The sequence below is a fragment of the Dictyostelium discoideum genome, assembly GCF_000004695.1.
Source record: "Dictyostelium discoideum AX4 chromosome 2 chromosome, whole genome shotgun sequence".
NCBI lineage: Eukaryota > Evosea > Eumycetozoa > Dictyosteliales > Dictyosteliaceae > Dictyostelium > Dictyostelium discoideum.
Genome location: NC_007088.5, coordinates 5,429,806 through 5,457,305, shown reverse-complemented (window position 1 = coordinate 5,457,305; position 27,500 = coordinate 5,429,806). Strand labels below are relative to the sequence as shown.

Below are 27,500 nucleotides of genomic sequence, written 5' to 3'. Positions count from 1 at the left end.
TATTTATTATTATTATTATTGTTATTATTATTTAAAATTTATTTTTATTTACTCATTACCTCGTTAGACTTTAATAAAAGTTTATATTAAAAAAAAATAAAATAAAAAGTTAGGTTAGATTCAAAATATCAATATTTAGCAGCAAATGATTATTCAGGTTAAACTCAAAATTATTGACCTAACAAAAATAAATTAGTAGAACCATTAAATAAAAAGTATAAAAATATAGCAACAAGTTTTGTTTATGGAGCAAATAGAATGTTTAAAATGAATTAACTAATCTTCAATGGATTTTCCAATCATTGGGATTCCTTTAAAGCAAAAGTTTTACATATAGATACAAAAAAGAGCCAAAGAATCCACCATTTATTATAGGCGTTGATTGCTCAAATAAATGAGTATTGAACATATTACAATTGTACCATCACCAATTGAACAGCAACATACTTTAAGTATGTTATTATTATTATTATTTTATTTTTATTTTTATTATTCATTAAAAAAAAAAAAAAAAAAAAAAAATATCTTCATTATAATAAAAATAATAATAAAATAATAATAATAATAACATTCAGTTTGTCAATTTATTAATTATCAAATTAATTATTATTATTATTATTATTAATTAAATAATTCCCTTTTATTTAAATTTTTCGAATAATCTTCAAAAACCACTCACGATTAATATTTTTTATAAAAATAAATTAAAAATCTTACCACTTTTTTTTTTTTTTTTAGAGGGGGAGCATAAAAAAAAAAAAATAATTATTATTTTTAATATCTACAAAAAAAAAAAAAAATTAATTTATTATTATTATTTTAAATAAAATATAAAAATGAAAATAATAATATTTTTTATAATATTATTATCTTTAAATTTAATTTTAGCAAAAGAAAAGTTTGATTTTAAAAAATTAATAAATCAATATTCTGTAATATCATTAGAGAAAGATATCAGTTATTTATCAAAAAATGATAAATTAATGATAGAGATATTATTTAATGCATCAAAAATTGTTGATGATATATTTTGGAAACAAACATTGGGTAAAAGCAAACAACAATTTTTAGTAAATTATAAAGATAAAGATATTAGAGAATATTGTTCAATAAATTATGGACCATGGGATAGATTAAATAACGATAATTCATTTATTGATGGTATTGGTAATAAACCACCAACTTTAAATTTTTATCCATTGGATATTACAGAAGATGAATTTGATAATTTTAATAATAGTTTAAAAAAAAGTTCATATACTGTTTTAAGAAGAGATAATGGTCAAAGTAAAAATTTAAAATGTATTTGGTATAATCAAGAATATAAAACTGAAGTAATGAAAATATCAAATTTATTAATGAAAGCATCAAATTATTCAAGTGATAAAGGATTTAAAGAATATTTAAAAAAAAGATCAATTGCTTTATCAAATGATCAATATTATGATAGTGATATAACATGGATGGAAATGACAAATAATCCAATTGAAATTGTTATTGGTCCAATCGAAACCTATGATGATACTTTCAAAGGTTTAAAAGCATCCTTTCAAAGTCAATTATTAATTAAAGATTTAGTATGGAGTGAAAAAATTAAAAAATATAATTCAATGTTACCAGAGTTACAAGAGAATTTACCAGTTGAAGATAAAAAATATAAAAGTGAGAAAAGTGGTAGTTCAAAAGGTGATATGTATGTTTATGATTTAATTGCAAGTTATGGTTCTGGTAACGCTGGTCCAAAAAATATTGCAATTAATTTACCAAATGATCCAAAAGTTCAACTTGATAAGGGTACTCGTAAAATTCAAATTAAAAATTTAATGAAGGCTAAATTTGATGAAATTCTAATGCCAATTGCTAAAAGAGTAATTGATCCAACTCAATTGAAACATGTTACTTTTGAAAATGGTTTTTTTGAGAATGTTATGTTTCATGAAATTTCTCATGGTTTAGGTGTTAAATTTTTAGTAGATGGTAGTGGCACAAGTGTTCATCAAGCACTTGAAGTATATTATTCACCACTTGAAGAGGCTAAAGCTGATATCTTGGGTATTTATTTTATAACTTATCTAGCTGAGCATAATTTAATTTCAAATAAAGATTTAATGGACAATTATGTTTCTTATATTGCTGGTATTTTCCGTTCAGTTAGATTTGGTTCATCAAATGCACATGCAAAAGCAAATACTTTAAATTTTAATTTCCTTCATAAATATGGTGCTTTTGAAAAGAATTCAACTACAAATTATTTCTCTGTAAATTTCAATAAAATGAAATTAGCAATTCCAAAATTAGTAAATCATATTTTAGTAATTCAAGGTAATGGTAATAAAAAAGCTGCTCAAAGTTGGATTAATGAAATGGGTACATTAAATATAGAAGATATTATTATTGATTATTCTGGTATTCCAATTGATATAGTTTTTAAACAAGGTTTAAATTTATTAAAATTTTAAAAAAAAAAAAAATAAAAAACTAATAAAAAAAGATGCTAGATCTCATTTTATTTTATTTTTTTTTACAGGGTGGACACTTAGAATTAATTTTATAGACTAACTTTATTACAACAAAAAATTCAACATATTCCTCATTGGTGTAGTCGGTAACACTCTAGTCTTTCACACTGGTACCTCGGGTTCGATTCCCGAATGGGGAGCTTTTTTTGTGAAAAACTTAGAACAATGGTTCGATTCCCATTCGATTAATTAAATATGCTTTTTAAAATGTTTAAGACAATAATTTTTACATTAGAAAAGTATTGCTTTAAAATGGTGTTATATAGACCTAAGCTTTACCTATAGGAAGACCAAGTTTAGTTCCAACATTTGTTGTTGAAGTTAAAGTTTCTCAGTCAACTAACCATTTGGTTCACAAGTGTTTCAATTTCGAGATTTCCAAAGTATGAGAAATGGTTATTGGTATTAAAGTATTTCCAAAAAGGCTGATATCTTTTATAGATGTTGCTTTTATTTTTAATCGTTAGGATTGGCAATTGCCATTCATTTATTTCATTTGGTAGTCGTAGAACAACTTTAAAAATAACCAACTCTGCAAACAGAATTAAACGTACTGGTGTTTTATCTACCAACCAAATATTTAGCAACATACCAAATTCACAAACATTTGTAAAAAATGTATGTATATATTTTATATATATATTAAATTCTAATTAATAAATTTTTATATATAGACCCTTTAGCAACATTATTTTATGGTGCGGTTCCTCCACCTCAACTTCTTCCTAATATTCAAATAGTTAAAAATTTACCAACTGATTTCTTTGAAGTTAAAAGTTTATTAGAAACAATTCCTATGATATATCATTTACCAAACAGTTTAGTGTGAATTTCTTATTTCAATATTTTCAATAATAAAAAAAACATTGAAGATATTTACAAATCTTTATTAAACAAAAAAACAATTAAAAGTTTGAAAAATTGATTAATAAAAAAAAAAAAAAAAAAAAAAAAGTAATAAACAAAATATATTTATTTATTTATTTATTTATTTATTTATTTATTTATTTATTTATTTATTTTATTTATTTTATTTTATTTATTTGTTTATTTATTTATTTATTCCCAATTCATTACTTGTTTTATAATTGGAATTGCAATTGAAGCCATATGAGCATGAGCAATTATAGTTGGATGGCCATAACAACCAAAGTCATCACTTGAATTTTGAATATTTGGCATATCAATATAAGTAGCATTGAAAACATTTGAAACAGCTTCAGTAATTGTACAACATGGATGTTCATTAACCATTACACCACATATAAAGAAAATCTTTGGAATTTGATTATTATAGTTTATAATGATTGATTTTACAAATTCAATAAATTTAACTTGAAAGTAATCATTTGGTGGGTATGGTAAATCTGTATAATCATTTGAACCTAAATTAATAACTAACACATCTGGTATGAATTGAGAGGCATTCCAAAAACTACTATTATCTGATAATGGTAATATGTATGGATAAAGATCTGGTAATGTTGGTTCATTTGGATTTGAAATTGGTGTTGGTGATCCATAATTTTTTACAACACCTTTACCTTCCCATGCGATTACACTCATCTCACCTAGTAATTGATTTGTAATATCAGAAACGAATGATACATCAACATTCTCTGTTGATTCTGTGAATGCACAAGGTGCCTTACCCATATCACCATACCCCGTTGCAATACTATCACCAATGAATTCAAATTTACGATTTGTTAATGGTTTATATGTAAAAAGTTTGAAATTTTCATCATTATCATCTATTTGGAAACCATAAAAATTAACTTGTCCAAATTCTGCTTCTGTTCTTTTTGATATCTTTATTTGATAGATATCATTACTATTTAAATTATTTGCAATAGTTATTATTTGTTGTTGTGGTGCTGATAATGTTACATTAAAAACATTATTTAATTGCCCATTGATAAATACATCAAACCAATTTGGTTTCTCTGAATTTAAAATTGCTTTAATTTCTGTTATACCTGTAATATTTACAATAATTTGACAACCAGACCACGAAAATGAATAATAGTGATTGGATTGAGTTTTGTCAATTCTTCCAACATAGTGAATATTTAAATCTGATGGTAATACCATCATAGATATAGTTCCATTGATTATTATAACAATTATTAAAATAATTAATTTATAAACCATTTTTTTTTTGAAAAAAAAAAAAAAAAAAAAAAAAAAAAAAAAAAAAATCATGATTTTTAAATTTAAAAATAATGGTTTTTTTTACTCCTGCTATAACGTATTTCTGTTAAAAACTATAAAACTGTTCAGTTTTATACCTTAAAATTTAAATTCTTTTTAATGATATTTAAAAATATTATGTTTAGGCATTTTTTTACATCTTTATTTTTTTGAATGGAATAACGAAATTTTTTGAATTGGATAACATTTTTTATATCTTTATTTATAGGTAAAATATTAAAAAATTTCAACAAATTCCTCATTGGTGTAGTCGGTAACACTCTAGTCTTTCACACTGGTACCTCGGGTTCGATTCCCGAATGGGGAGCTTTTTTTGTGAAAATTTAAGAACAATGGTTCAACACCGCTTTTAGGTAAAAAAAAAAAAAAAAGAACAATGGTTCAATTCCCATTGGTTACTGCCGTCAACTTGACCTTAAAAGAATAATTAGTTTTTTTTATTTTCTTTTCTTTTTTTATAAATGAAAATAAACAAAATTTGTTCAGACAATAGAAATTCGAATATGCATCCCTTATTTGAAAATGATAATAGTATCAGTACCGATACTGTGAAGAAATTTATAATAAATGACTCCATCTTATGGAAATTCGGGTTTTTTACCTTATGGAAGACCAAGTTTAGTTCCAACAATTTTTGTAGAACTTGGTTTTTCTAATCTTTTTATGTACCATTTGGTTTTATCTCACTATTTAAATGTAAAAAATTAAAATCTGCTATTATTTGTGGGTTATTTGAATATAAAAAAAAAAAAAAAAAAAAAAAAAAAAACTTCTTTTCTGTTTAAAATAATTAACATTGAAGATATTTACAAATCTTTATTAAACGAAAAAAAACTATAAAAAAGTGGTTTGAAAGATATTTACATGATTGAAGATGTTTTGAGGTTGAAAAAAAAAACTTTAGAATATTAATGAGTTATTATCAGTTGTAATATCGTTGTTATTATTATTACTATTATTATTATTATTATTATTTAAAATAAAAGATGATGTTGATAAAATATTATTATCATCATTTGAATTTAATTGGTTTTCATCATCATCATCGTAGTAGTTATTAGTAATTTTGTGAATGTTATTGTCATTATTATTATTATTATTATTATTTTTATAATTATTATTTATGAATTGATCATTATATTGAGAGAGGTAATAATTATAAGGATCAATTTGTTCAAGCTCAAATTCTTCTAAAAAGTTTCTGCTTACAATGGGAACAACATCGGCAACAGTAATCATTTGAGAATTAATGATTCTACTAATTGATGAAATATTACCAACATTGTTAATTTCATTACAAATTCCAATATTTGGATTAATATTCAAAGAAAATCCTGGCACTTTATAAAAACTTTTTTAAAAAAAAAAAAAAAAAATCAAATTCAATTAAATTAATAAATTATAAATAAACTAAGTAATTATTACTTTTTTATATATATTTTTTAATTATATAATTTAAATAGTTACTCATTAAAAATTTTTATATCACCAATTATTTCATTATTATTTATAGTTTTAATTTGATTATTTTCAATTTTACATTTAATTGATAATTGATCTAAACATTTTAAAACCACTTTTTCTAATTTCATTTTATATTGATTTTTATCAATATTAAATTGACTTGATAGAATTGGATAAACTGTTAATTGACCTGGACCATGCCAAATAATTTGATTGTTACTAATATTATTATTATTTTTATTATTTTTATTATTATTATTATTATTATTATTACTATTAATATTATTATTGCTATTAAAATTATTATTATTATTGTTATTATTATTTGTGTCATTATTGTCATTGTCAATTTCTAAACTATCAATTGATTTTGTAACTTTACAAACATCATATCCTAATTGTTTAAGTTTATTATATTTTGCATCATTTATAATATCATTATTATTGATTGTGGTGGAATTACTTTGATTCTTTTTTGTGGTGGAAAATAAAAATAAAGGACTTTGATGTTCTGCCATTAAAAGAATATTTTTATCACTATTATTATAATTGATTTTAATACCATTCTGGACATCAATGAATTTAGGATATGAAATCCTCCCCAAATTTCTAACCAATAATAAATTTTTATTTAAAAAATTCATTTTTTTTTTTTTTTTTATGGTAAATGTTTTGGGGGTGAATGTGTGAGATGTTTATTATTTAATTAAATAAAAAAATAAAAAAAATAAAAAAAAATGAAATAAAAAAATGAAATAAAAAAAAAAAAATAAAAATAATAAAAAAAATACGGATTAAAAATAAAAAAGGAAATAAATTAATTTCAAATAATACAAAATTTTTTAATACATAATAAAAATAAAAATAAAATAAAAAAATAAAAATTAAAAAATAAAAAATAAAAAAACAATTGAATCAAAAAAAACAATAATAAAAAAAAAAAAAAAAAATTAAAATAATAAAAAAAAAAACCAAAAAAAAAAATCAAAAATAAAATCAAATTGTCATTGTTTTTTTATAACCATTTTAGTTGAAAATTAAAGATTTTTATTTTGATTTGATATTTTTTTTTTAATTGCTTTATTTTTTTTTTTATTTTTAACTTTTTTTATTTTTAACTTTTTTTATTTTTAACTTTTTTTATTTTTTTTTTGTTTTAATTATTTGATGGTCTAATTGGTTTGAAAGAAGTTAAAAATAATGTGGCATTTTCAGATTGAATGTTACAGCACTCTTTGTTTGCAAATTCATTTAAAGAGTTGATAATATTCGAGAGGGATATATGAGATTTACCAGTTGGACAACAATTATTAAACAATTGAATTTGATGGAGTGCATTTATTAAGGATAATAAATGAGTATCGATTTGGTTGTCATTGGAATTCTCTAATGATTTAATGGAAACGATGGATGTGGTTACTTTATCTTCAAGATCGGTGCAAAAGTTATTAACAGTTTCTTCATTTGCTTTGTCTTGAAGGAAAGATTTAACTAAATCATACAATGAGTTAAGTGAGGTTGGAGTTGTTGGAGAAGTTTCACAAGTACCAATAAAACCATGTTCAATACAATGAGAGATCACTGAATTTCTATCTTCAACCTTTAAACTATCAATTACACGACTAAGAATACGTGAACCCATCTCCATGTTAATATTTAAAACTTCTTTAACTAATTTTGCAAGGGAAATTGATGCTTTTGATTCCAATGATGGATTTGAGTTTTGAGAGGTTGCACTTTGCATTGAAATTAAAACAATTTCAATTAATGAATTGAAAAATGTTTCACTAAATGAAAATTGATTTAATAATTGTTGATTTTGATTTAATCTTGAATGTTGTTGTTGTTGTTGTGGTGGTTGTTGAGCAAATGGTGATGGATATTGTTGACTTGGGTTACCATGTGAAAATTGTGGTATTGATGGTTGTTTTGGATCGTTATCAACCAAATTAATTGAATTCATCATATTGTTATTATTGTTATTATTATTATTAATTAAATTAATATTATTATTTATCATTGAATTCTTTTTATTTATCCATTTTGTAATGAAATCACTAAATGTTAAAATTGTAATATCAGGTGATTCAACTGCAATAAAATTTAAAAGTTTTTGAGCTTTTTGACAAACTATTTCACCACTATCCATTAAATTGTATAATACAGATGATAATGTTTTTACCTCTTGAGTTAATTCATTTACATTTACATTGGTTGGATTTTGAATATTTGATGAAGAGGAAGAAGAGGAGGAGGCGATATCTTCATCGATTACGATTACATTTGTTGATTTTGGAGAAGAAGAATCTTGTGGTGACTGTGGTGAGTGAATTAATGATAAAACCTTAAAAATGATATCGATTGCTTTTGGATATTGACGTACATTCTCTTGAGAGTCTTTACTTGAACCCAAGAATTTACTAAATACATTGATACCTTGAGAATTAACAAAACAAATGGCTTCTTTCTTTGAAAAGGTGAGAATATCCATTACTTTCAATGAATGAGCTGGATAAAAGAAAAAGTTTGGAAAACCTAAAAAGTGACTAATCAAAGATTGAGCATGTTTTGGTGTTCTTGATACCAACTCTAATAATTTGAAAAGGAAGACGGCAATATCTTGATATTCACCACATTCGCATAATAAAAATTTGCAAGCCCATTGGAAATTGGAATGACCAACGACATATTCGAGGAATGATTGTTTATCACAAGATAAAATGAATAAGAGTTCATAGAAAGATGGTAAAGATTTTTGATTGAATTGTTTCAAATCCTCTTTGGATGAAATACTAATAAAGTAGTCCATGAGTTTGGTTGAACATTGATCCTTTTGTAAGAGAGCAATATTTTCAGGTTGATCACGAAGTACATCGACCAAAAAGTGAGTAAGCTCTTGACGATTTCTATCGATTTCATTTTGTTGAAAGATGATATCAGTGATAAAACCATAGAATAATGAAGCGACTTGTGTGAAAATTTGTTTACATTCTGGTACGACCAAAGACAATCTAAGTAGTTTGAAATAATATTCAAATTTGAAAACACCACGATGATCTTTATCTTTTTTACAAATCTTTTTGGCATATTTAATGGTATCAACACTAGAAAGGAATGAAAAGGTTTCAATGATTGCACTATGATCTGGTTGTTCTTGATTCAATTGATTGATATGAATGAGTAATGTGAAAGCATCACTTCTAACCTCTGAATGTTCATTACCAATGAGCCAACTTGTAACCCAACGATCAAAGTTCTTCTTGAACCAATCTGAAATGAAATAATATTGTTGAGCAGCTTCTACCAAAGTTTTTAAGAATGACAAATTATTACGATTTTTAAAGATTTCCTCAACGATATTGATATATTGTGGAATTACAATGTCAACACGTTCTTCTCTACATTGATCATCTAATTTAATCAATGGAAGTAAAACCTCTAAGGATGTCTTTGATTGATCGAATCCTTCAATATATTGAGTGATAGTATTGGTAGTATCGATATCATTGAAACAAATATAAGAGACTATCTCTGTGATTGGTTTGATTAATAGAGTATCCTTAATTGCTTTGGCAACAAATATTGGATCATATAATAACTCCATATCGGTTTCTGGCATTGGAGCTAAATTCAAAGTGAATTGACCAGGCATTGTTTGATAGGAACCATTCTTGTCAAACTCCATCTTACTATATCTAGTATGACAACTATGAACCAAGATATTGATGGTTTCAATCATATTAAGGAATTGTGGACTACTATATTTATCACCCATCTTTGGTTTCTTATGTGGTGGAATGGTTTTGGAGAGTTGTGATTCATCACCCAAAAAGAGATCAATTAAACGGCCAATAACATTTCTATTGATTAAATATTTTCTTTCCTCTTCACCCAATAATGAAAAATCTTTGATAAACAAAAAGTAATAACTAAAATGTTTCCAATGCATTGGTGCCTCCTTGATATAATCTAAAAATACATCCATAAACTTAAATATGATGGATTTTGGTTTCTTTAGGCTTGAAAAACTTGGATAAATTTCATCTTGATCATAATTCATTTGAGAGGAAGAAGAAGAGGAAGAAGAGGATGATACTTTTTGTTTACCTTTACCTGTTGTACCAGATGAAGTATTCATTGAATCATCATCACCACCACCACCATCATCTTCATCATCTCCATCCTCCTCATCGATTGAAGTAATAGATGCTCCACTATTTTCTGACATCATTTCATTATCTTCATCTAAACCATAGTTTTCTTTTTCACTTGGAATTAATGTTTTAACAACTGATAATAATAATTTGATTAAAGCTTCTCTTGGATCAAATGTTACACAAGTTAAAAATACTTGTCTAATCCAAGAATTATCAGAACCTTGTTGTTCAACGATAGTATTTAATAACCAATAACAAGCATCTAAATTTCTTTCATATAATGAGATTAAATAATTTACAGTATCACCTAACATTTTTCTATCTTTTGAGTGGAATAAAGTTTCAATTAAAAATCTAGTACCTAATTCAATTGATTGCATAGTTTGATTGAATTCACTACCACTACCGCCATTATATAAACCAACTTCTCCACCTGATAATTCACTTGTTGCACCACCGCCACCACCACCACTTGATAATTCATTATCTTGACTACTTAGTTTTTGATCATCAATTGAATCAGTACCTTTTAATAATTCTTGAGAAGAAATGAAATCCATTTGATTATTTGAATCTAAATCGGATGGTTCATCTAACTTTATAATATTTAATAAGAATGAGAAATAATTTGTATCGAAAATATTCTTATCATTTAAGAATTTCATATTCTTTTTCCAAACACTTGAAAACATTTCTTTTGGTACTAATTTAGAAGCATCAGATTGTTTAATGTTTTCATATTTCTTTGTCATTTCACCTTGAATATAAGAACGTTCATAGAATAACATATAAGCATTGTTAACTCTTGGGCCAGCACGGAAATTACCTTTGCTTTGATCATCATAACCACCAAAACATGCCTTTGAAATATCATCAGGATTGAAAACCTCGGTTGCTTGGTCATTGAATAAAATCCAACGACGTGGTTGACCTTCACAAATTGGTTCACGCTCTTTAATATAACTATAATAGTGACCAGAATCGGCTGTACCTGTATGAACTAAAATACCTGCCAATTCATATTGATAATAGGATGGTGGATGTAATGGAGCAACCTCTGGAATTGGTTCACCCTTTTCTTTGGCTTTTTCGATTGCTTCTTTTCTCTCGAGATATTCTTTAGTGTATGGTTCCATATCGATTGTCATTGGGAAACGAAGTGCATCATTTAATTTGGTTCTCTTCATAAGATCTAAATCAAACTCGAATCTCTTGTTATGAATGATTAAAGTATTTGGTAAATCTTTGATACATCTTCTCATTAATGCTTTAACTTTTTGAGAACAACTACTACAAAAATATTTATTATCACCATCTAAAGTTTCACTCTCTACAAACAATTGTAATGATTCTTGAATCTCTTTTTTATTCTTTACTTCGACACTAATGGTATAGAATGGTTCTTCACGTTCAGAGACATGATTACACTCTTGAGAGATGAATTGATTTACTGAACTACCACCGAAAAAATCTTTTAATAACTTTTCTTGTGGTGTTGATTTTAGAGTATTCTCTAGTTTATCGAAAAGCATATTAAAGAATTCATCAGCATCCATTTGAATCGATGTATTGATTGGTTGACCATCATATTTATAAGTTAAACAGAAATCTTTTGGATCGTGTGATTTCTTTTCAGACTCTTGAAGATTTGCAAATATGATTTTCAATTGATAGAGGAGTGATTCTTGTTGTTCTTGTGGTGAGTTATATTTCTCTTCGGATTGAATGATATTATAACGGAAACCTGGAATCATAAAGAGTTGTTGCATTAAACTATTGATATAACAAGTGGCACCTAAATTCTTTAAACCAACATAACCTGTGATTGATTTTTCATTACCAGCTGGGAAATAACTCCAAAGTGAACGTTTTTCCTCTGGTTTATGGTGTTCCATTAAGAGTGTAGTAATTTCACGTAAATTTGGTTCACAACCTTTGGCCAACTCCAAGAGTACAGCAAAACAAATATCTCTACTTTCCTTTGTTTTACATTTTGGTGGACAAGTTGAACCATGATTATCTGCAGTTGCAATATTGAAAAGACATTCATGGAAAACCTCTTTAACTAAACCACCCTTTTGACCTGCCAATAGCTTGAATTCATTATTGTCTTGAATTAAAATCTTTACAAGATTCAATAATCCCATTAATAAAACATCTGGTTGGTAAATTGCTGTTGATTCAATGATTGGTTGAGTTTTAATCATATCTACCAACTTTAACAAGAGATCGGCATAAACTGATGTAAAAGAAGAAGTTGAAGCATCAATAGTTAACGATCTAACTTGTTCATTTAATAAATGATTGAGTACATCAAAGAATTGTTGACAAGTTGATGATTGACGATCGTCTGCGACATTTTTAAAGAGTAGGGTAAGGAATTGGTCCAAAAAGTAATGTTTTGTTGTAGCTGGTGAAATGTAATGACAAATGTCACGAATACCATTGGCAGCTTTATCACGAAGAAAAGTATCTTTACTATCGAGGATTATGAGTGAAATCCATTGTAAAATGTTTTTATTCTTTGTGAATATACTAAACAATTGATCATTATTCGAAAGGATGGCAACAATTAAATGCATCAAATGAGAAACAACCATAGCATCCTCTGTTTCATGAGTTGAAAGATTCTCTTCATGTGTAGTTGGTATTACTTGATTCCATGTTAAGCTGATTAAACGATTTAAAAAGTCGGCTGGTGAAATTTGATGGCTTGTGATAGCATTAAAATCGAAATGGTTGCTCTCTAAAATACTAAAAATAATTCTTAAAAGTACTGAAAGGCAAGTATTTCTCTTACCACCACGTGATGGATTTTGAAGATCTGTTGTCATTAAAACCTTTATTAAATGATCAAATCCACCTGATGAAATAAACTTTTGTTTCCATTCATTTGGACCATCTAAATTATTATCATTACCATCACTACTATGATAACTATCATTAACTACCATTGATTCAATAATTAATAAACTATATAATAAACGATAAGATGATTTTGGATCAAATAAATTATCCCAATTTATATTTTGTTGTTGTTGTTGTTGTTGTTGTTGACCATCTTCATTACTATTATTATTATTATTATTATTATTATTATTATTATTATTATTATTATTATTATTATTATTATTATTATTATTATTTTTATTATTTACAATATCGATTGTTATTTCACTAAATATTTGTTTATTAACTGGTAATAACATTAATAAATCCCAAACATCTTGAGCAATCGATTGAATATTTAACAAACTGAAAAGTAATGCGAAATTATTTTGATCAAAATTAATTGAAACCGATTGAACATAGGTGAGTGGTTGTCTTGGTTCTCCAATCTCTTGGAAACTGATAGTATCACCATTTCCAACACGAAAATCTTCAATTGTTTGACAATCATCAACCATCATTTTACCTTGAAAAGTTAAACAAATACAATGTTCTGATGATTTAATATTATATGCAAGCATTTGTTTTATGGTACCAATTGATTCACTACTCTTTACGTCAAATTTAAATACATTTCTTTGACTACTAAATCTAACTGTGATCAATGGTGAAAAATGTTTCTTAAATGAGTCGGATGATCTTGAACCAAATTCTTCTAAATATTTCTTTACCAATGAAAGACAACGTGTTACTAACATATAATTAATTGGATCCATTGTTGAATCGTTACCAATTGGTACCTTTGATAATTTAGCCATACAAGTATTTAAAAATTCTTCTGGATTCTTATAATCTTTATATTGTTCAATTATAAATGAACATGCTGCTCTTCCAACTTGTTCATTTTGTGCTTCTAATAAAATTCTCCATAAATCATCTAAACCAATTAAATTATTATTATTATTATTATTATTATTACTATTATTATTATTATTATTATTATTATCTATATTATTATTATTATTATTATTATTATTATAATCATGAGATTTAATTAAATTAAAACAAAATTTATAAAATTCGAAACCGGTAATATCTAAATCTGTAAAAGTTAAGGTTTGGAATTTGTTTATAAAATACAAAACTTGATGTTCATCCAAACTTAAATGGTCAATGACCCAATTGAAAAAGTGAGTTCTATCAGAGTGTGATACTGGTTCTAGAACAAAGATATTCCACCAAATATCGATATGTTGTTTAGTAAGGGATAAACTTGACTTGTCATATAAGAAACGAATAAAATTTAAATAATCTTGAATTTGTTCCATATGACTGACTCTATCAGCAAACGTATAATCATCACAAGCTTGCGGTGGTTTATATGGATGTTTATCACTTCCTCCACCACCACCATCTACATTCATTGCATTTCTATCAGTATTGTAACCATTCGATATAATCTGTTTACATTGTGTAGTATAATAAACTAAATGATTGTATAATAAATCTACTAAATGGTGTTGACTATCAATACTTTCAATTACATTTGCCATCTCTGCTTCATTGTTCATCATATTGTTGTTATTATTATTATTGCCACCATGTAAATCTCTCTTTTTTTTTTTCTCTGCAAAACTATTGATTAGATGAAAGACTAAACGAAGTGAAACTACAACTGAACGATGTTTATCTATATGGTCCAAGGCTCTAGTTAAAAAATGTCCCCTTTGATTTGGATAGAATTGGAAAGAATCTTGAAGTGAAACCAATGATGCATTGGAGAGATCATTACAAACATCACAATCTTCTTGCATTAAATTCCAAAATATATCCAAACCTCTTGATGTAATACCATCGGAATTGGTGGCTTGTTGTTGTCTTTGAGTTAATGAACGTACTAAATTCAATGTTATTTGAGTGTAATGATTGTAGGGAATCATTTGAACCTTGTCAAAGAGATAATCGATATCTTCAGGTGGAAGTAATGGAGCGATCGCTCCAATACTATCATAGATTGCATTCTCTATTGTTTCATGTTTTCCTTCAGATGCTGACCATATCAAGTCTAAATACTTTCTATCAAATGCTTTTTGTTCTGCAAGGAATTTTAATATATCTGTACATTTTTGTAATAATTGAATATGACTTGTTTCACCATATAATAATTCAACAACTTGATTTTCTTTTAACCATTCAACAATTTTACTTTTTTTATAAAAAAAAATGAAAAAATAAAAATAAAAATTAATATTTTTTTTTTTTTTTCTATTTTCTATTTTTAATTTTTTTTTTTTTTTTTTTTTTTTTTTTTTATACTTACTGTGGTGCTACATAAATTGAAAATTGTTGATTTCTTAACATAAAACTACTATTGTTACTATTACTTTCTGATTTACAAAATCTAATTATATCATTGAGACCCGCATTTCTTTGAAAGAGAGATGGTGATTTAAAACACTTTAATGAAACCATTAAACCTTGTTGATGAATCATATCTTGAAGTGTACCACTATTATGGCCTTGTTCATATTGTAAATTATTAACTATTCCAGAAAGATGTTTGATAATTAAATCTAAATCTTTCTTATTTTCATTCTTAAACTCTTCATCAGTAGCTCCTAATATCTTTTGGAATACAATCTTTATTAAATGTTCAACAGTTTGTGCTTCAACTTTTTCAACTTTTTTTGTAATCTAAAAATAGAAAAGAAGAAAAAAAAAAAAAAAGATAATATTTAGTGATTGTCCTATTTTTTGAATTTTTTTGAATTTTTTTTTTTGAACTTTTTTTTTTGGAATTTTTTTAAAAAATTTTTATGAAAAAAAAAAGAAAAAAAAAAAAAAAAAGTAAAATAAAGTGAAACACATACCTTTTTGATTGTATTTACAATCTTTTTTAAATTTTCAAATGAATGTTTAAATTTCTCTATTCTGTTAATTAAACAATTAAGACCACCACCTTCAAAAAAACCATTTGCTTCAAAACTTGATAATTTAGATGAAATATCATCTCCATTCTCTTGATATCTATATTCACGATAACCTGATGGTTTTGGTGAAAATATTAAATTTAATACCTTTAAATTCTCTGATGAAAAATCTTCACTTTGTGATATTCTAGTTGAGATGATTTGTATAATCTTTTTGAAAAATTGATCAACTCTTTGAATTAAATCATTATGATTTGGATTTTGACCTCTGTGTATAAAAGGATAATAATAATAAAAATAAATAAATAAATAAATAAATAAATAATGAAGAATAGTAGTAAAAGAGAAAAAAATAAAAATAAAAATAAAAATAAAAATAAAAATAAAAATAAAAATAAAAATAAAAATAAAAATAAAAATAAAAAAAGTAATATATTAGTATTTGAAATAAAAAGAAAAAAAAACTATAAAATTAAAAAACAAAATATAGATTTTCTATTATATTTTTTACTTACAATTTAAACCAGAGTACTTCAACCATTTCTGAAAACTTTTCAAAATTAAAAAAGAAATCCTCACTTTCTTCAAGACATTGAAGGACATGGCCCACCACTGTGATCACTTCCTTTGGTTCATTGTTTGGAGTATTCTTTATAAAATCAGCAAAGTACCTTACATCTCTAGTTTCGGACATTATTTATTATTTTGTATCTGTGAATTTGTGTAGGAATGTGTGTGTATTTGAATATGTATATCTTTTTTTTTTTTTTTTTTTTTTTTTTATAATTTTTTAATATTTTTTTTTTTTTTGAAAATTTTAATTAAAAAAAAAAAAAAATTTTTTCTTTTTTTTTTTTTTTTTTTTTTTTTTTGAAAAAAAAAAAAAAAGTATCAATTATTTTTTTTATTATTAATATTATTATTATTATTATTATTAATAATTAAAAAATACTCTTTATTGGTTATTTTGTGATTTGTGATTTATTTTTATTATAAAATTGTTATTTAGGAAAAACTTCTTTTCTATTTGTATATTTAAGGTTCTTTTTTGTTTTTTATAGTTTATAAAATAAATAAATAATTTAATAAAATAAAAAATAAAAAAAAAAAAAAGAAAAAATTTAAAAAAAAAAAGATTTTTTTTTCTTTTTTTTTTTTTTCAAATTTATTTATTTTTTATTTTATTTTATTTTTTTTTTATTTATTTTTAATTCTCAGAATTTTTTTATTTTTTTTCTATTTTTTTTTATATATTATATTTTATTTTATTTCCATAATTGAGTCAATTTGGTAAAACCAATCCATTTTCCTAAATTTAAATTTGGACCAAAATTAATTTAGTGAATCAAAAAAAAAAAATTAACAATTAACAATTTTAACTCAAAAAAAAAAAAAAAAAAAAAAAACAAAAAATAAGTTTTATTTCTTTTTTTTAATTTATTTTTTCAAATCCCATAATTTTTTTTTTTTTTTTTATTATTATTTTAATTTATTTTTTTATTTTTTTTTATTTTTTTTTGTTTTTTTAATTTTATTTTTTTAAATTTTTAAGTCAATCCAAAACCACATTAATTTATCAAAATTTTCTCTCTCTTTTTTTTTTTTTTTTTTTTTTTTTTCTCTTAATAAAATAAAAAAAAAAAAAAAAAACAAAATAAATACACATAAAAAAAACAAATAATGATAAATTCGATAAAAAAATTATCAAATAGGCTCTCAAAGAATAATACACCAAATAACACATTCACAGGCAGTATTGATGAGTCTAACACTAAATCATTAGAAACAACAACAACAACAACAACGACAACAGAATTAGTAAATAAAAAGACAACAAATGCAGGATTAAATAGTTCAGGAGTTAGAGATATTAATAGGAGTTATGTTGGTTTTTTAGTTGTATCTTTATTATTTTCATGTATATCAGAGAAAGATATTAAATTAAAAGAAGTTAATTCATTTTTAAAATCAACATTTGATTATTATCATCTATCAAATTATCAAATTAATCAACTATATGAAACTCATCCTCAATCAAATTATTTATATCAAAGACAACAACAAAAATTATTAAAAGAACAACAATTATTAAAATTAAAAAATAAAAACTCTACAAATAAAATAACAGATGATTTACAATTATCATCAACAACAACATCATCATCATCATCATCATATAAACAAAAACAAGAACCACAACAAAAAAGTTTTAATAAATCAATTTTAAATTTAACATATGATTTTGAATTATATAATAAACAATTTATAACACAATTATCAAATTTTTCAAAAGAGAGTGAATCTATATTAAAAGATATTCAAACATATTGTGAAACATTTAATAAAGATTTAAAATTATTTATAGATAAATTAGAAAAAGGAGAAGGAGATGAATCTTCCTCTTCTTTAAATAATAATAATAATAATAATAATAATAATAATAATAATAATAATAATAATAATAATAATAATAATAATAATAATAATAATAATAATAATAATAATAATAATAATAATGATAATAATAATAATGAAAATGATTTTAAATTAGATAAATATATTGAAGAAAAAGGTAATAATTATCAAGATATTATATCAACATTTTTACAAAAATTAGTATACCTTTTTCCAAAAGATGATCCAGTTGCAATGGGTGAAGCAATTGAATCATTAATATTAATTCAAATTTATGGCCAAATTTTCCCAATTAATAAATCAAAAGATAAACAATTAAAGAGTATAATTCAATATGTTAAACAATTACCAATCAATGATTATTCAGATATTGATCCAACTAAATTATCATCTGTTAATTGGGAAGCTGCAATCGCTGATTTATCACTCATTAATCTTTATGAAGCACCTCGTGATAAAATCGTTTGTATCCTTAGATCATGTAGACATATTTCAAAAGGTTTAAATAAATTTGGTACTTTTGGTGCTGATGAATTCATTGGTTATTTAATTTATTTAACTGTTCAAACTAATCCATCTTATTTATATTCAAATTTAAAGTAAGTTTTCTTTATAATTTCATATTATTATTGTTATTTAATATATTAATTTATTAACTTTTTAAAAAAAAAAAAAAAAAAAAAAAAAAAAAAAGATTTATTGAATTATTTAGAGCTAGTGATTTTATGGTATCAGAAGAAGGTTATTATTTTATATCATTAAAAATGGCATCAGATTATTTAGAATCAAATTTTAAAGATAAATATTTTAAATCATCATTTTATCAAGAAGAACAAGAACAACAAAAATTACAATTCTCATCATCAATTTTAAATAAAAGTATTGGTATTGAAAATAATGAAAATTTTATAAATAATGTTATTGTTGGTGAAAATAATAATGATGATGGTGAAAATTTTTCACAAATACCAATTATTGAATCAAATCAAACTAGTAATAATCAACCAATTGAATCACCAATTATGAAAGTATCACAAGAAGTTTTAAATAATCCATTAATGGATTTTATAAATAGTAAAGATGGTGGTGGTGGTGGTGATGATGACGACAATGATGATAATTTATATGAAGTTGATGATAGTGATGAATTGTTAATTCAAGATATTGTTGATCATGCAGATGAAATTCTAAGAATTATAACATCATTTGCATTAGCTAATGGTTATGATGCATTTGTTAGATCAACTTTAAAAAGATTTGCTTTAAAATTGTCACCATCAACTTTAGGTTTAAAATTATTATTACTTGAAAATAATTATGGTCAAATTCAAAATGAAAAACAAATTCAAAATGAAAAAGATAATAAACATAATAATGGAGATGGTGATGATAAAAATAAAGAAGAAATTGAAAATAATAATAATAATAATAATAATAATAATAATAATAATAATAATAATAATAATAATAATAATAATGATAAAAAGAATGATCAATCAATTAAAAGTAATATTTTAAATGTATTTGAAAGAACTAGATCAAATCATAGAATTTTAAAGGTAACATTAGCAACAATAGCAGGTGGTGGTATATTAGCATTGACAGGTGGACTTGTTGCACCATTGATTGGTGCAGTTGCATTACATAGTGCAATTGGTGTGAGTTTATTATCAGCGATTGCAACCACTGGTGTTAGTGGTACTGCAATAACTTCAATTTTATTTGGTGCTGCCGGTGCAAGTATTTCAGCTGGTAGAATGACAAAATTAACATCGGGTTTAAAAGAATTCTCCTATTCAAAGGTACCAGGTTCAGTTGGTTTGAATGTAGTTATTGGTGCATTGGGTTGGGTTCAAGAAAAAGATGGAAAAGAGGATTTCACAAGATGGGAATCAAATTTATTCTCTGGTGTATTATGTTTAGGTGAAGTTTATAGCTTAAAATGGGAGACTAAACTATTACATTCATTGTATAAATCTTTAAATGACTACAAATCAAAGGTTGAAGATAACTCAACATTCTCAAGATTCACCACTAAAATGATGCATGATGCTATCTTACCAAGTGCAAGTCTATTGGAGGCATCCTCAATCATTAGTACTAAATGGGGTAAAGTTAAAGATAGATCAATCAAAGCTGGTAAACTATTGGCTGATGAAATCATTCAATGTAAATCGTTTGGTAAACGTCCAATTACATTGGTTGGTATCTCAACTGGTGCTAGAGTAATGTACTATTGTCTTTTGGAACTCATTGAAAAGAAAGCCTATGGACATATTGAAAATGTTTTATTCATTGGTGCTCCAATTCCAAATGATCCAAATAAGTTTAGAAAAATTAGAAAAATAGTTTCAGGTCGTATTGTAAATTGTTATTCACCCTCTGATATTCTACTTCAATATGTTTATGAATCAAATAAAAATATAACTGAAGATGGTAACTCTTTTCAATGTTGTGGTTGTTCACCAATTAATAATCAATCAAATATTAAAAATAATTTAATATTTCCATTTATTTTTAATAATAATAATAATAATAATAATAATAATAATAATAATAATAATAATAATAATAATAATAATAATAATAATAATAATAATAATATATCAATTAATGATGAAAAAAATAGTAATAATAATAATATTCCAACACCAAAAATTCAATCATTTGCAAATTTTAATAAAAGGAATATAAAAGGTCAAGAATTAAAAGAATTGTATGATAATAGTAAGTAATATTTTATTTAATTATTTTCTTTTAAAAAAAAAAAAAAAGTATATTTAATAATTTAAAATTTTATTTTATTTTTTATTTTTTATTTATTAGAAACTAAATTTTATTTAGAATTAATTGAGGATGTTGATGTTAGTAGTGCAATAACATCACATTTGGATTATCAAAAAGATCATGTACAAAAAATGATTCTTTCTCATGTAAATATCGAAAGTGTGGAAATGTGCCAACCAATATTAATGGTATCACCAAATACAATTTTACAATTAGAAGAATCAATGAAACAACAGCAACAGCAACAGCAACAACAGCAACAACAGCAACAACAAAAAAATGATAATGATGATGACGATTTTGATGACAACGATGATAATGGTCATGATGATTATGATGAACCTGACCCAAAAGAAAAAGATAATATATCTCCAAAAAGTAATACTGATTCTATAAATTCTCCAATTAGAATGGCTGTTGTTGAAGACGAAAAAGAATTTACAATTGATGATGTCCCTCTGTCAAAAATGAAATTTTAAAAAAGCTGGAAAAAAAAAAAAAAAAAACTTGTAATAATAAAAATATTATTTTAAAAAAATAACAAAAAAAAAAAAACAAAGTCAATTTTTAAAATTTAATAATAAAAGATTAAAATTTTAAATTAAAATGTTTAAAAAATATCTTTTTTTTTTTTTTTTTTTAAAAAAAAAAATTTAGATAATTAACAAACAAAATTTGGTGATTACTTAATTTCAATTTTTTTTTTTTTTATTTTTATTTTTATTTTAAATTTTTTTTTTATTTTATTTTTATTCTTTTTTTTTTCTTTTTTTTTTTTTTTTAAAAATTTCAAAATTTTTTTTTATTTTTTTTTTTTTCCAACTTATCACACATTCATACATATACAACAATGCCATCAGGTAAATATATTTTTATCTATTTTTTTTTTATCTTTTTTTTTTTTTTTTTTTAAAATTATAAACAAAAATAAAAAGAAGAAAAATATATTAACATGAATTAAAAATAAAAAAATAAAAAATAATTATAGGAAACGGTGCCAAAGCTCAACAAAAGAGAGAAAGAAATTTAAAGAGAAACGAAGGTGCTTCAAGTGCCAAAAGTCAACTAAAAACCAACGAAGCTGCTAAAACTACAATTTGTAACATTTGTAGAGCAAGCTTTTTATGTACTGCTAAAGAAACTGAACTCAGAATCCACTCTGATAACAAACACCCAAAGAATAAATTTGAAGAGTGTTTCCCAGCAATGGCCTCTGCTTAAACAGAGTTTTAATAACATAATTTTTTAAAACAATTCAAAAAAAAACAAAAACAAAAAAAAAAAAACAAATTGAAAGATATAAAATTTAAAAAAAGAAAGTATTTAGTTTACCTTCAAAAAAAAAAAAAAAAAAAAAAAAAAAAAAAATCACCTAAACACAATTCTTTTTTAAATAATAATATCAAGTTTGAAAATAAATGTACATAAAATAGAAAAAAAAAAAAAAAAAATTTATATTCATGTTTCTTTTTTTTAAATTTTTTGTTGGTATTGTTTTTTTTGTTAGGATTTTTGGAAGAAAAAAAAAAAAAAATAATAAAAAAAAAAAGAAAAAAAAAAAAAAGAAAAAATTGTTTAATTAATTAGTTAATAAAAAAAATTAAATAAAATAAAAAAAACTATTATGCAATCAAATTTATTTAAACACTTTACAAAAAATAATAAAGAAAATTAGGTCAAATGAAGGAACTTAAAAATTAAGATCCAGATTTTAATTATTATAATCAATTTCTTTATATTTGATTCTACTCTTTTTATGATATTTTCTTTTTATTAAATTTAATTTAACTTTTTTTTATAAAAATATTATTGGTTTTTTATTAATTTATTTTTTTTATTTGTATTATATATTTATTTTTTAATAATAATTATTATTATTTTTTTTTTTTTTTTTATTAAATTTTGATTGTGTTCTAACCAATATCATTATCTTATCTTTAATTATTTGTTTAAAAAAATTGAAATGTTAAGGTTGTTATTTTATGCGCCTGAATCACTTCTTGTTTTATACTTAATCTACATATTTCGCAAAACTCTTAATATATTAAAAGATTTAATATCAATGAATTCCAAATAATTAAATAATAAATATATTTTATGTATTAAAAAAGTAAATTAAAATAAAGGTTGTTATTTTTGATTGAATACTTTTTAATATAATAGATTACAGATTCCATTTTTTTTAAAAAAAAAAAAAAAAAAAAAAAAAAAAAAAAAAAAAAAAAAAACTTAATACAAAAATTGTGTATATTCCATTAAAATAAAAAAAATTGTATAATAAAAAAATAATTTTAATAATTCATATATGAATTTAAGACCTTATAATATTTTTTCGTTTATAGTGATAAAAAAAAAAAAAAACCTTTTTTTTTTTTTTTTTTTTTTTTTTTTTTTTTTAATTCTAAAACTAGAACCTTTATTAAAATATTTTTTAAATTTATTTTTTTATATTTTTTTGTTTTTATATCCCTAGATTACATATAGGAACATATTTTTTTTTAACAATATTATTTTTTTTAATAAAATAAAACATATTATAATCATTCAAATAATAAGATGTTGTTTACAATAAATTTATAAAATTAATAACACACACAAATTAAACCACTAACATTTATATTATATTTTATTTGTTTTTTAAATATTTCCTTACAAAATACTTTTTTTTTTTTTTTTTTTTTTTTTTTTATTTTTTTTTTTTTTTTTGTTTTAAGTAAATTATTTTAAATCAATTTGATATACCCAAAAAAAAATAAAACAATTCAAAAAAATTACCTCTTTAAAATTATCATATCTCAGTGTGTATTTTAAAACAATAATGGCACACTATTAATATATATATATAGTTAAATCAAAAAAAAAAAAAAAAAAAAAAAAAATAACCACCAAAAAAAAAAAAAAAAAAAAAAAAAAAAAATGTTTAATTAATATCAATCCATCCTTTCGCTGGTAAAAAAAAAAATCAAATAATAATAAAACATTTAAAGTGTTTAAACCACACAAAATTCAAACTTTATTAAAAAAAAATTCATCTATTTTCAATTTATTTAAAATTTTGTTTTTTTTAAAAAAAATATTTTTTTTTAAAAATTTTTTTTTTTTAAACCCAAAATATAAAAAAAAAAAAAGAAAAAAAAAAAAAAAAAGAGTTTTACTTATTTTAATTTTAATCATTTTAAATAATTATTCCAAATAAAAAAAAAAAAAAAAAAGAAAGAAAGAAAAAAAAAAACAAAAAAAAAACTTTTTTTTTTTCTTTATTTTTTTATTTTCTCAATAATAATTTATTATATTACTACATTGTAATTCACACTCTCACACACGCACACAACACACCTAATACACACTTGATATAAATAAATATTTAATACAAAATTATAATTATTTTTTTTTATTCAAAAAAAAAAAAAAAAAAAAAAAAAAACCAAAATTAATTTTTTTTAACATAAAACCAATTATTATTATTAATAAAAATTATTAAACTATTAATTAATATAAAAAAATAATATATATATTTTTTATAAAAAAATTATAAAAAAAATAAATAAAAATGAGAATAATTTTTTATTTAACATTATTATTATTTATTTTTAATAAAGTTAAATCAGATAATTGTACAATTGGTGGATTAACTGCAACATCATGTAATGAGACATCACAACAATATTATTTTACTCAAGATAAATTTACAAGTGAAGATATAATACAAATACCATTTGGTGCTAAATTATATTTTTCTGGAGATGTAGTATTTAATTATCCAGTTAATTTCAATTGTCAACCATCACTTAAAAAGGAATTATCACGTTTTGTTTATGAAATTGATTGTCTTCAAGTTTTTTCCAATGGTACCATCACCTATAACGCAGAGGAAATCTATTGTAGTGTAGATTTCTCAACAGTATTTGACATTGATACAATGGTTGATAAACCAGTTGACATGGTTGAATCATGGAGTAGATTTATGAAACCTACCAAAGGATTTGGTGAAACCAAAGTCTATGAACCAGTAGTTTACTCTAGAATTAAAGCACAAGCCGGTTATAAATGTGATTTTAATCCAGGTTTTAGAACTAGTCGTCGTGTACCTGATAAATATGCACTCCATTCAAAATGTGCTTGGGCAAAGGCTCTCTTCCCAGCCGGTGATTTCAATATTAGAATCACTCCATGTAACCTTCAAAACAATAGTGAATCTGTTCGTAAATTAGAAGAAATTGGTTTCGATAAAAATTTTTACATGGAAAAATTAGATTTCACTCCAACTGATGGTTTATTCTATAATGGTAATAGAGAAAGTATTTATATTCGTTATTATCCAAATTTTGAAAAGAAATTTGATTTATCTTCAATTCAAGATATTTTTGATTCTTATCTTTATATTATTAAGTAAGTTATTAAAAAAAAAAAAAAAAAAAAAAAAAAAATTAAAATTAAAACCAATTAATTTTATTTTATTATTTTTAAACTATAGTTATTGCGAAGATAATCCAAATAAATTTGAAATTTCATTTGGAATGCAAAGTGATCTTTGGGATCATAGAGCATTCAATTTAACTGATTTCCAATTGGTTAAAAATGTTAATGGAACTTTTGAAGGTAGTGCCACTAGAAATCAAATCAGTATTATGGTTTTAATTTTATCAGTTTTATTAGTTTTAATTTTATAAAAGAAAAAAAAAAAAACATTATGATAAATAATTAAAAAAAAATCAAGATAAAAAGAATACTATCTATATTTGTAATACCAATCTTTTTTGTATTAAACATAAAAAAAAAAAGAAAAAAAAAAAAAAAAAAAAAAGAAATAAAGAAAAAAAAGTTTTAAAAAAAAAATATTTAGTTTTTTTTTTTTCTTTTTAATTATTTTTTTTATTTTTATTTTTATTTTTATTTTGTTTTTAGTCGATTATATATGATATTATTATATATGATTATTTATTTTTTTTTTTTTTTTTTCTTTTTTTTTTTTTTTTTTTGGTTTTTTTTTTATATTTGTTTTTTATGGAAAAAAGGTATTTTTTTTTTTTTTTTTTTGTTTTTAAAAAAAAAAAATTTGAGACAGAAAATTTAAAAAAGTTTTTGAGTTGTTGGAGATTGTTGTTGTGGTTGTTGTGGTTGTTGGAATTGTTGTGGTTGTTGTGGTGAGGCGATATTGTTGCTATTATTATTATTGGTGTTGGTGGAAGTGGTGGTGGTGTTATTAGTATTATTATTATTATTATTACTTGTTGAAGATTTTGGTAAAACTGTAGAGTTACTAAATGAAAGTCTTAAACCCATATGATTTGAATTTGGTAAAACAGAGTTATTTAAAAGTACCAAAGCATCGATTGCATTAGCTGGTGAAGAGAACTCTAAAAGACCAACGATTTTATCGGCATGTTTTGATGGTTCAGGTGTTGAGCTATTACTACTAATTCCATTTACAGAGGTAGTAGTGTTATTGGCAATGTTTGTACCAACAGTTGAAGCACCACTACCAGCACCGCCACCATTGACACTTGGTGAAGAGACACCAGTGACAACACCAGTTGGAGTGGTTGGTGAAGCGACAGTTGGTACTGATGAAGCACCAGGGGCCAATTGAGCAGAGAAGATTTTGAAACCAACTGGTTTTTGAAGGTTTAAAGATTGGAATAATTGATTGAAATTTGTCTCTGTGAAATCCTTTGGAACATTTGAAAAGTATAAAGTTTGTGATGGTTTATACAAATGTTTGTAGGTATTGATTGGATGAGTGAAACGATTCAAATTGGATTGAGCAAAATCCTTTGAGAGTGTTGGTGATTCTGGATTGTGAGAATCTGTGATTGATAGATGTTTGGAGTAATTGATTTGAAGGGTATCTTTGAATAGTGGCATTTGGTGATAGAATCTAATGACTGCTTCTGCTTGTTGAACATCTTCCATTTGCACCAATGCTGCACCTTTTTTGGATGAAAGAATCTTTACTCTTTGTACGTTACCATAGACACAGAAAAGATTGAAAATACGATCACATGTCATAACAGCTTCATCAAGACCATGTACTAATAACACTGTGGTTCTATGATGACCAATATTGCCACCATTTTGATGATTATGATGATGATGACTACCACCATGATGGTTATGTCCATGAT

The 27,500-nt window shown here is 23.4% G+C and overlaps 9 protein-coding genes and 2 non-coding genes across 11 annotated transcripts in view; 7 read left to right on the top strand and 4 right to left on the bottom strand.

The window, feature by feature from the left end:
• Nucleotides 1-836: 836 nt before the first annotated feature.
• On the top strand, nt 837-2,459 carry DDB_G0275419 (hypothetical protein; the record flags this gene model as incomplete). Its single annotated transcript, XM_638599.2, has 1 exon — nt 837-2,459. The coding sequence occupies one exon, from the start codon at nt 837-839 to the stop codon at nt 2,457-2,459; it is 1,623 nt and encodes a 540-aa protein (XP_643691.2).
• A 128-nt stretch (nt 2,460-2,587) lies between these two features.
• tRNA-Glu-UUC-8 lies at nt 2,588-2,659 on the top strand. The gene has a single exon. It is a non-coding gene; the product is annotated as a tRNA-Glu (tRNA).
• Nucleotides 2,660-3,578: 919 nt separating this feature from the next.
• DDB_G0275371 (hypothetical protein) lies at nt 3,579-4,673 on the bottom strand (the record flags this gene model as incomplete). Its single annotated transcript, XM_638598.1, has 1 exon — nt 3,579-4,673. One exon carries the CDS (start codon nt 4,671-4,673, stop codon nt 3,579-3,581), a length of 1,095 nt encoding a protein of 364 aa, XP_643690.1.
• A 295-nt stretch (nt 4,674-4,968) lies between these two features.
• On the top strand, nt 4,969-5,040 carry tRNA-Glu-UUC-9. Its single transcript has one exon. It is a non-coding gene; the product is annotated as a tRNA-Glu (tRNA).
• Nucleotides 5,041-5,300: 260 nt separating this feature from the next.
• DDB_G0275369 (hypothetical protein) lies at nt 5,301-5,441 on the top strand (the record flags this gene model as incomplete). Its single annotated transcript, XM_638597.1, has 1 exon — nt 5,301-5,441. One exon carries the CDS (start codon nt 5,301-5,303, stop codon nt 5,439-5,441), a length of 141 nt encoding a protein of 46 aa, XP_643689.1.
• A 192-nt stretch (nt 5,442-5,633) lies between these two features.
• DDB_G0275417 (hypothetical protein) lies at nt 5,634-6,841 on the bottom strand (the record flags this gene model as incomplete). Its single annotated transcript, XM_638596.1, has 2 exons — nt 5,634-6,084; nt 6,201-6,841. 2 exons carry the CDS (start codon nt 6,839-6,841, stop codon nt 5,634-5,636), a joined length of 1,092 nt encoding a protein of 363 aa, XP_643688.1.
• Nucleotides 6,842-7,353: 512 nt separating this feature from the next.
• Nucleotides 7,354-16,867, bottom strand: DDB_G0275415 (ubiquitin domain-containing protein; the record flags this gene model as incomplete). The annotated part of the gene is made up of 4 exons (XM_638595.1): nt 7,354-15,448; nt 15,564-15,937; nt 16,114-16,441; nt 16,689-16,867. The coding sequence occupies 4 exons, from the start codon at nt 16,865-16,867 to the stop codon at nt 7,354-7,356; spliced, it is 8,976 nt and encodes a 2,991-aa protein (XP_643687.1).
• Nucleotides 16,868-17,853: 986 nt separating this feature from the next.
• On the top strand, nt 17,854-21,854 carry DDB_G0275413 (transmembrane protein; the record flags this gene model as incomplete). The annotated part of the gene is made up of 3 exons (XM_638594.2): nt 17,854-19,187; nt 19,283-21,315; nt 21,415-21,854. 3 exons carry the CDS (start codon nt 17,854-17,856, stop codon nt 21,852-21,854), a joined length of 3,807 nt encoding a protein of 1,268 aa, XP_643686.2.
• Nucleotides 21,855-22,225: 371 nt separating this feature from the next.
• On the top strand, nt 22,226-22,596 carry DDB_G0275367 (hypothetical protein; the record flags this gene model as incomplete). Its single annotated transcript, XM_638593.1, has 2 exons — nt 22,226-22,235; nt 22,364-22,596. The coding sequence occupies 2 exons, from the start codon at nt 22,226-22,228 to the stop codon at nt 22,594-22,596; spliced, it is 243 nt and encodes an 80-aa protein (XP_643685.1).
• Nucleotides 22,597-24,925: 2,329 nt separating this feature from the next.
• On the top strand, nt 24,926-26,045 carry DDB_G0275411 (hypothetical protein; the record flags this gene model as incomplete). Its single annotated transcript, XM_638592.1, has 2 exons — nt 24,926-25,764; nt 25,850-26,045. The coding sequence occupies 2 exons, from the start codon at nt 24,926-24,928 to the stop codon at nt 26,043-26,045; spliced, it is 1,035 nt and encodes a 344-aa protein (XP_643684.1).
• A 400-nt stretch (nt 26,046-26,445) lies between these two features.
• Nucleotides 26,446-27,500, bottom strand: part of DDB_G0275365 (hypothetical protein) — a gene marked incomplete at both ends in the record, with an annotated part of 2,285 nt that continues 1,230 nt past the window's right edge. The window contains one exon of the mRNA XM_638591.1: nt 26,446-27,500. This exon is cut by the window's right edge and continues 995 nt beyond it. Coding sequence (XP_643683.1) covers nt 26,446-27,500 — 1,055 coding nt within the window.